Below are 9,760 nucleotides of genomic sequence, written 5' to 3'. Positions count from 1 at the left end.
TCATCAATATTGAGCAATTATTTTTGTTTCAAGAAAATTTTAAGGTTAAGATATTTTTCTTTAAATTCTTACTATCTAATGGGTAATCAATATCAATATTTATAGAAAGAGAGAAAATTTCATATGATGAAACTTTTTAGGAAACAAATATTTAATCACTCTTAATAAATTAAAATTATTTATTATGTAATTATTAAATATTTAACATTTTAAAAATCTACTACGAAGTTAAAACATTTTTTTTATTCAAAAAAACGAGTGTTTTTCACACGTTTTGAGACCCCTTAAAGTCCGAGTGGACCATTAATGTATGCAAAATGAATTTGTTTGACTTTTTTTTATAAGGTAAATTGTAGAATATGTTTTTGAATTTAATTTTCATAGATTATCATGTTAATTTTTTTTTCTTTAAATTTTTTAAGATTTTTAGATGTTAACCAATCAAAATTATATTACCTATATTTTTAAGTAAATATTAAAAAAAATTATTTAACTGACCTTACGTACATGTTAGGCAACATAACGAATCAAAAAGTAATTTATTATTAAACAACAATATAGAAACCTTTTACCACGTGATGTGAGCACATCTAAATCAAATTCCAACTTAACATAGATACGGCACTCATACACAAAGTTCAACAAAATTGTATGTCATATTAATTGTTATATCGTACCTAATTTGACATCACAAATGAGTCCTGAAACACATTATGCGTGAGAAGGACTGGGATAGATAACTTTAACTCTATAAGCATATGAAACTTTAGCGGGATTATCGGCAACATGCATGCATGATTCCACATATATTTTAATCTTGCAGATCCCAGATTGGTAAAAATATAATAATTGATCACTCAATATAAGTAAGCGCAGGTATGATGATTAATTTGGACACTGCATTTGGATTATTGGATAACACAGTTTGAGGTTTTCGGAGTTAAAATTATTTTATAAGACAGTGTCATGTAGTTTTTCTGAATATCTAACGAGAAATATATATTTATGACTTTGAATTTTATTTTTTTACTGAATTTTCGACTTTAAATCGAGATTATTAATTAAGTTCAATTAATTCAAAATACCAATTAATCTATAGGTAGATATTTTTTTTATGTTTTTTCTTTTTTATCATGTTATTATATGAATTATATACAATTTTCTCAATAACTAATCTAGGTTGAAAACTCCAACCGATGAGCTTTAATGATATTTTTCTCTCCGATCACATTTGTTTAGATTCATTAGAATCGAATTCAAAATCTAAGAAAGAGATAAATTTAGTATTATTTGGACCAACAGCTTATTTGTATTTTTTTATACTCTTGGAGCAATAAAAGTTGGTCAGAAAATATTCATTGAGGATTTGTAAAAAAAAAAAAAATACATAGAGAAATTTAAAAAAGAAACAGAACAAAATGGACTGAAGTTGTGCATGCAACCCGTGGCATTGGCGTGTAGACGAGGTATATTTGTCAATTATGACAGTTTAGTTGTCCCTGTTTTTAGTCAAACAATAATTTTTGGTCTGATTTCAACGCCTTCAACGATAAGCCCTCCCTTCAACTGATAACCCACCTCCATCAAACTCATCAGAACCTCTTCATCAGCTTCACCACAGAAGAACTCACCCATCTCAATTTCCATCCACCCATCTTCTCTTCTCATTGGAATTCCAATACTCTCCTTCTTCAAATTGTTCTCATCTTTCTCATTCTGACACAAATATACCCTCCCACTCTGCTTCACTTTGTTGTCCACCGCAATTGATACCTCACACGCCACCGAATCAAGCCCGTATTCTCGGTGGGATGTCTTCATTATCAGATAAACCACATATGACGTGTTTGGCGTTAGAATCCTCGTCCCAATTTTGCCTTGGATTTCTAACCAGCTCACCGTTCTCAGCTCGGCCACCTCTTTGAACCTGCTCAATCATTCATCATAATTAAGCGGACCAAGAAATATAAACATCAGTTAATTTTTAAAATGTTGTATTTAATATTTTCAAAGTTTGTCTGCTTAATTAAGCAAATTAACGCGTGCTGAAAGAAAGTTGAAACTGGATCATTAGTTTAAATGTTTATGAATAAATTAATTACCTTGATTCAGGAACTGGTCTCCAGCTCCAATACAAAGGGTCATTGCTCCACGTTATAGAAAGCTGCCTTGCAGATAGGATATAAGATTTCTTACCCGAAGACTTGTCTAATTTGAAGCTCTACAATATGTACACATAATTAATTAATTGATTGATTAATATATAAAATTATATGATGCAAAACAAATGAAGCTAGCATGAAAGGACATCAAATATGTACCATGTTGCCTCCATCTAGGAGGAGTGGATGACAAAGAGCATAGAAAAGGTGTTTGTATGAAGAAGAGGAATTAAGGGAGAGGGGGTTGAGAGCCCTTGAGACAATGTCAGAGTAATCAGAAGGAAAGAAAGTTCGCCAGAGAAGGTCAGAGTCAGCGGAAGAGCGTAGGGTTGAAGAGACCATAGAGAATCTACATGCGTCTGGTGGAGATGTGTAAGACAGAATTTTGGAAACACAATCCTCCGGCAACGTATCCATGTGGTGTTAGGTAGAATAAAAACCAAATCTTTGTGTTCTAGAGCAGCCAGGCTCGTGATTTCTGAATATATAGGCAAATTTGACAGGAACATCGTTTTGCAAATGTAGCTGTTAACTCAGGGAAACAAATTAGGCACCTTATCATTTACCTTACCTCTTTGTCGCTAATGTAGGTAAATAATTGAGTAATTAAATATTAATAAGTAGACCAAATCCAAAAGCCACCAAGATAATATTTTATATTAACAAACTTTAAAACCTCTATATAATTGTGCTTTGATCCTTTCCACGTTAATTATTTTTGTATTTTGCGGATGCGCAAATTCAAATTGTATTCTCGTGGTACATGCGTGACGATTAGGTGACGATGACTCCAAAACTAATCTAACACTTTTTTTTTTTTGGAATTATCAACTATTAACCAAAACATCTATTTTTGGTTGGAATATTATTTAACTTAACGAAAATTCAATGATGAAATTCTTCGGATACTATATTTTTTACTTCATTCGGATATTATATTTGCTCGAGTGATGCGCAGATACGAGGGGGAAAAAAACAGTAATAAACCAATAATTCGTCGCATCAGAAATAAATTATCGTCTTAAATATTTAAATACAATATTAGTACGTATACTCAGTAGTATGATTTATCACCTGAGAATAAGAATTGAGCGTTACAAATATTTTCCATTAACACGATTTATTATATTATTTTTTTATATTATTAATACAAACTCATTAGGATTATATTGTTAGGTTTACTAAGTACATCCCTTTCCTTTTTTTAATATAAATATATTTAATTCTATTATCTATCATTTATTACTATCAATATTTTGAAATATAATGTTAAAATAATGATAAATGCAAAATTTAAGTTAATTTTAGCTAATAATGATTACAATTTCTTCATTTTACTATTGTTTGTAATGAAATAATGAAGAAATTAATATATTTATAATTTTTTATAAGCAAACGTTAAAAGAAGAAAATTTCAAGTGTTTTAGAGGAAAATTGATGCAAAAACTGAAAGAAAAAATCTTGAAGAAAAGTTGGAAGAATTGGATCGCTCGTTTAACGCGCACTCCAGGCTTAACTCGCACTCTAGGCTTAGCGCGCAGAAAGGCCACAGCGAAACTCAAAGGCGCATTTAGCGCAAAAGCCCGCGCGAAGTCATCATGAAAAGTAAGCTATCTAGAACCTATATGAGGAGGAGGAAGTAGAAAGGAAAGACACATCGAGTCTCAAAGCGCTCTCCAATGAAAAAATCCAAAGTCTGGGTCTTTCCCTCAAAGGAAACCCTCTTTTCTTAGTCATTTCCCAGTTTCTTGCTATTAATCATCTAACTCCTTCTTCTATTAGTCTCTAAAGTGTAAAGTCTGGGCTATGAGAGGCTAAGTTCCCTCTGTTGGGAGCCTAGCAACCAATGTCCTTATAATGTAACCACTCTTCTTATGTATTAATGTAATTTTAATTTTTATTATCTCTTTTATGTTTTTCATCTCTATTGTATGGTTTGGCCATCCATACATTTGTTTTTAGGGGTTATACATTGAAAAATGGTAATGTGTAAAGAATTGGGGAAGAACATCTCAACAATGCATTATTAGGGATAAAGTGACTTTGTTGTGCATATGCATACATCTTCATAATTGCATTTTGAAATCATCTTTTATACTCATCTTGTTAATTTTATTATTCTTGCCTTCTTAAATTCAATTTTTTTCTTTCTTCTTATTCTACTCCCTTTTCCCTGCTTACAAATTGGGTAATTACGCAAGTACAAACAAAGTTTTTATAAACTCGACACTCGATCTTTCGTTTAATCTTTACACATTGTAATAAAATTGATACACTTATCAATCAGTTAACAAATAACAACATAAATATTATGAATAATACAATAATTAAAATAAATATATAAATAAAATAGTCAAAATCACTTTTTTTTTTATAAAAAATGTCTAATCAAGGCTTACCTAAAATATTTTTGACCAAGATCAGCCAAAAATAATCTTAAACAAGATTGGCCAAAATCAGTCATACTAAAGATCACCTAAAAATCACTCATAAGCAAAGTTGAAGAAAAATAAGTTTAGATGAGATCAATGAAAAAACATTGACAAAGGTAAAAAGAAAATAATTGCTATCGAAATTGTCCCAAAGCAACCTTAGACAAGATCAACCGAATTAAAATTATATGTTTTGGACAATTAAAAAACTATATTTAAAATAACATGTGGACTAATTGTGACCGTGAGTCCATATTAAATGAGATTTGTATGGGGTGGGACCTTGTAAGGCCTCTCATTAGGTGGGCTAAAGCCCCTAGGGTCATAATAGAGACACAAGTGTGTTGATTAAAAAAATAACATCTCTAATCAAAGATACATTTTTCATCAAATACTTTTTGTTTTAGTGAAAAATCTGACCTAAAGTGCTCATGGTGTTGGGTTATAATTTGGTTTAAGTTTGATTTATAGGCTGCCTTGTTTGGTGTGGTGGCTTCTATGATTGGTATTTGGTATAGTGAAAGGAGAAGACAAATAATAGAAATTAAAAATAGAGTTTTGTAACAATGGTCCTGAATGAGAATTTTTATTTTATTTTAATTTGACTTTAGTTTATATAATTTATATTTTTTAGTTCGTACAAAATTATTTTAATCTATTTTGAATTTACAAAAAATATTATAATTTCAGTATTTTATTTTTAATTCCTATAAAATTACTTTAGTATTTTAGTCTCTAACCATATGCCAAGGTGCACGATAATTTTTTTATGAACAAAAGGAGCTACACCCGGAAGAGAGATAAACTATTAGAATTAGAAGAAAAACTAAGGTGGTGTTTGATGTGAGTATTTATTTTTTATTTTAATTATTTTTTTGATTTTCATATTTTAAAGATTAAAAAAATATGTATCTAAGAAGAAAATATTTTAAAGTATTATTATATTTTTACTTCTTCGAAATACTGAATTTGTTGTTTTTTTAATTTTTGATCTGTTTTTAAAAATATTTTCAAAAGAAATTATTTTTTATTTTTTTCAATTTTAAACATTTTCATTCTTATTTTTTATTTTCTTTAAAAATAAAAACAAAAACGTCACCTAATGAACAGAACATCAGCTAAAACAAAAACTAAAAGGTGAACGATAGACAATTGACACAGTGAGATAATACTGGATAATCTATTTATGCCATCGTTTTTTAACATAGTTTCTACGACGACGAGAATTAAAAAAACATATTTCGAAAATTAAAATGACTGAAGTAATTTTAAAAGAATAAGAAAACAAAATACACATTACAGGTATTAACTAAAGAAATATTTCTCTTAAAAAACAAAAAGAAATATTTAAACCATAAAAGTACTATTTTTCTAGCCATAAAATTTGGTGCCTCGCCTTACCTCACTTTCCGACCACAACCATGTCAGCGTTCATTTCCCACAACCTTAAACCCGGCGGCATCATGGTGTCCCCTTCTCTGCACCACCGTTCCTCATTCCCTTTGCAACTTTCTTTGAAAGCACCCTTCTCTGCTTCCCATCCTTTAGTCCTCACCCGAAGACTCTTCCTTCCTTCGGTTTCCGGCATCTGGGACGCTCTCACCGGCGGCAACAACAACAATGCCCGCGAAGCCGTTCTCGCAATTCGACGCGGAATGCTTCTTTTCCGCCAGGTTTGTTCTCCAAATTAAACCAAACCTACTTCCATCTTCCTCACGTTGTGTTTCTACATTATGTGTCACATGTCATGCTTATGCTATGATGTGTTAGTAATTTACTATTTGGAGTTGTTTTATATAATGTAATATCACCTTTTTTGAGTATGATAATTATGCAATTATAGTCCAGAATAATTTTACACGGTTAATTAATTAGATATCATAATCAGAGATATAAGGTTAACTTGGATATAAAATTAAGAGAGATAAGTCGTGGGTTTGAGTTTTCCACTAACAAAATAAACTAACATATTTACCATCGTCAAACTTGCTATATGATAATTTGTTACATAATTAAGTTGTTGTACAAATAAATTTTCTCGTTAATTTGTTGTTAAGGGTGATGTTTCGGGGTCTCTTGCGGAGTTTGACAAGGCAATTCAGTTGGACCCTCGTCAAAAGGCGTGTAGGTTTATACACTTTTGGAAAACGCTTCTCTATCAATTCACTTTGATATTTTGGTCATGAGACATTTTGATTGTAATGTTACCAGATCTTTGGCAAAGGGGCTTATCACTTTACTACCTTAATCGGTACTTTCTCTACTCCTAAAAATACTTTCCCTAACTAACTTTAGGAAATAATCATTGTTGAAATTTTTAGTGACAAAGTCAAATTAGGTGTGGGCAAGCACAACTACAATGTGCTGCATCTGAATGTATGGAAAGGAGACTGAATTGGATCCCTTTTGCCGTAGATTTGAAGAGGCAGCTGAGCAGTTTCGGTTAGATGTTGCCCAAAATCCAAATGACACTGAAGAGTCCATATGGTGCTTTCTGTGTGAAGCTCAACTGTTTGGAGTGGATGAAGCAAGGAAGCGATATCTTGAGGCAAGTCCTTGATTCTATTACTAGGAAGTTAACATCACAATGGACTGTGTAAATATTCAAATGGTTATCCACTTTCTATATGAATTTAGGTTGGCAGAGACCCAAGGCCAGTCATGCGGGAAGCATATAACATGTTTAAAGATGGTGGGGATCCAGAAAAGGTGTGCTTTAATGCCCTTTTTCTACTAGTAGTATGCAACTATCCATTTGTTATTTGATTTGTTTCTGTTAGATATAAAACTATGCTTAAGTCTTCCCTTAATAGCTTGAGCTAGTTTTTGGAGAGTTGGTCCTTTAAAGCAAGCCATTTCTTTATCTTCCTACACATTTACCTCATATAATCTGGTAATCCTTCCCAGGTAGTCCTTTCCGAGATACTTAAACTAAGATTCTGTGAGCCATTGTATTAATCTGATATAATTGTCACGAACTCTGATATATTTCTTAGAACATATTGTACTTACATCCCCTAAGATTTAATCCAATTACACCCAACAATCTCTTTTTTGACCCTACACAAGTCTCTTTATATAACACCCTTCCATTAACATAAATCTCCCTTGATTTCTTATATTAGATGAAGTGAGGGAGATCAGTGTAATGTTGGAAAAAGAATAGGGGTACCAGGTGTAATTGTGTTAAATCTCAAGGGATGTTAGTGAAGTTTACTCTATTCCTTATGTTTGCACAAATGCTAAACTTGAGCTTATCTTCTTGAAAATTAATTAATATGCTGTTATGTCATATGTGAAGGGGTTACTGCTTGTTCCTCAGTCTATTATTAACTTTAATAACTTAGGAAGTATCTTCAAATAAATTTGTTTTCATAGAAAAAGTAGAAAACATCCGGAAACAGCCTCTTTGCATATGCAAGGGTAAGGCTGCGTACAACATCCCTCCCCCATACCTTCGCATAGCGAAGAGCATCTGGACAATGGGGTACGAAGTTTTTTTTTTTTAGAAAAAGTAGAAAACACAATGAAAAATCCACTTCTTTTTGGTGAGAGAATAAGAAGTGAAAAATTAACAGTGAGGACCTTTTGAGGCTGATATTTATTGTCAAGGACATTTTAACTACATTAGCAGCACATTGACTGAGACTAAATTATATCAATTGAAAAACTAGGAAGATAACATTATTCAAGTTGAAAATAAAAAGTCAAAATGTTAAACTTTTTTTTTTTTGAATAAGTGAAGGACCAATAGTACAAATACGCTAAATTTATTTTACATTTTTAATATGGGCTTTGGATTCCATAGGCTCTTGTTTTACATTTTTTTAGATTAAGATATCATATTTACAATTTTTCCTTCATGCTTATTTTATCATAATTGCAAACTTATAAACAGGTTTACAATACTTATCTTCCTTCAGTTCCCTGCATAGGCTATAATGTTTTTATTTGACTTTGTTATTGTCACTCCAAGATTCCTCATGCATTTGTGAATGCAATCTGACACGAGCAATTGATTTACCTTTCTAGCTTGTAGCTGCATTCTCTGGTAGCAGAGAAGGTGAATATTTTTATGCTTCATTATATGCTGGGCTTTATTACGAATCTCAGGTATTCTTGCAACTTCCAAGGTTTTTCCTTTTTACCCATACTAGTTATTCGTATCTGGTATGATGATTGATATCATTATCACCAATGAAACTCTGGCTGTTGTTTACACAGACTGTTGGGTGGAATATTTGTGGGGATGGTAATTTGACAGAGAAAAATGTTTTTCCTTTCTTTTTGTTTTGACATAAGGAAAAGTAGATATGTGTTGTTGAAATAATTATTGTGCATATATAGTCTTGGTATTTCCAATTTATAAGGTTGTGACCAACTTTGCAAGAATTCAGCACAACCTTCTCTGCATGAATGAATATGTTAATAAGGAGTTGGTTTTGTTGGGGAATATTGGATTGCTTAAAATAAGGTAGAAAAACCTTGGCCTGAATCCCTGCAGTTGCTTTACTTCTTTTTCTGGACACCTTGCATGGTTTGATTTCCAACCAAACATGTGCATGCACAAATATAAACACTCATAATAGACAAGAGAAGTATTTATTAATTTCCTGTATTAACATGCCATATATTACTATGTCAGAAGATTTGTACTTTTTATCATTTTATTTGGTTTGAAAATGACTTGTGAATTTGGAATGCATGTTAATGATTTTTCCATGGGTAGAACGGAACAGATGCTGCTAAAGTTCATATAGTTGCTGCATGCCAGTCTCCTTATGGGCAAAGGTTTGGTTTTGAATATGTACACATTTCTTAGCTAGATGATTAATGCAAATTGGGAACATGAAAGGTGCACTTTCATTCTTCAATGCAGGTCTGATGATTATATGGCCTCTCTTGCCAAGGTTCACTGTCGCTGTCGAAATTGGGTCTTCAACTAAAACTTTTTTCAGTGTGTCCATTGTGCACGACGAAGCTCATTCATAAGTTTCTCTATACACTACTCACAGCTTCTTGTGAGTTACTGTGCTACTGGAACGGTTAAAAGAATTTATCATATTCCTTTTTTCCTTAACCTTTTCACTTTGATTTTGTGGTCTATATGAATATTAGTAGACTGGTAGAAAGTTTTTAAACATGAGATTTCTTTTAACAGTGAAA

At 31.7% G+C, this 9,760-nt stretch overlaps 2 protein-coding genes across 3 annotated transcripts; one reads left to right on the top strand and one right to left on the bottom strand.

Moving 5' to 3' along the window:
* Positions 1-1,340: 1,340 nt before the first annotated feature.
* LOC100794576 (F-box protein PP2-B15-like) lies at positions 1,341-2,601 on the bottom strand. Its single transcript, NM_001254445.1, is given in 3 exon segments — positions 1,341-1,927; positions 2,103-2,221; positions 2,322-2,601. Coding segments are annotated over 3 exon segments (795 nt in total). The 5' UTR covers positions 2,580-2,601; the 3' UTR covers positions 1,341-1,509.
* Positions 2,602-5,812: 3,211 nt separating this feature from the next.
* On the top strand, positions 5,813-9,760 carry LOC100809261 (uncharacterized). 2 transcript variants are annotated; one of them, XM_041005748.1, is made up of 8 exons: positions 5,813-6,267; positions 6,652-6,718; positions 6,806-6,845; positions 7,010-7,142; positions 7,232-7,303; positions 8,627-8,707; positions 9,324-9,385; positions 9,474-9,760. In XM_041005748.1, exons 1-8 carry the CDS (start codon positions 6,016-6,018, stop codon positions 9,538-9,540), a joined length of 774 nt encoding a protein of 257 aa, XP_040861682.1. In that variant the 5' UTR covers positions 5,813-6,015; the 3' UTR covers positions 9,541-9,760. The 2 variants fall into 2 exon arrangements, with proteins under 2 accessions (XP_040861682.1, XP_040861683.1); XM_041005749.1 differs by having other exon boundaries at positions 5,978-6,267; positions 9,334-9,385; positions 9,474-9,686.

The sequence above is a fragment of the Glycine max genome, chromosome 10 (genome assembly GCF_000004515.6).
Source record: "Glycine max cultivar Williams 82 chromosome 10, Glycine_max_v4.0, whole genome shotgun sequence".
NCBI classification, from domain to species: Eukaryota; Viridiplantae; Streptophyta; class Magnoliopsida; order Fabales; family Fabaceae; genus Glycine; species Glycine max.
This window is presented reverse-complemented; position numbering and strand designations above follow the sequence as displayed.

Bases quoted from the DNA above. Each gene is read 5' to 3' on its own strand.
- LOC100809261 (XM_041005748.1), top strand. From the start codon at position 6,016: ATGTCAGCGTTCATTTCCCACAACCTTAAACCCGGCGGCATCATGGTG. The intron at 6,268-6,651 runs GTTTGTTCTCCA...TTTGTTGTTAAG, and splicing joins GAATGCTTCTTTTCCGCCAG to GGTGATGTTTCGGGGTCTCT. The intron at 9,386-9,473 runs GTTTGGTTTTGA...TCTTCAATGCAG, and splicing joins CAGTCTCCTTATGGGCAAAG to GTCTGATGATTATATGGCCT.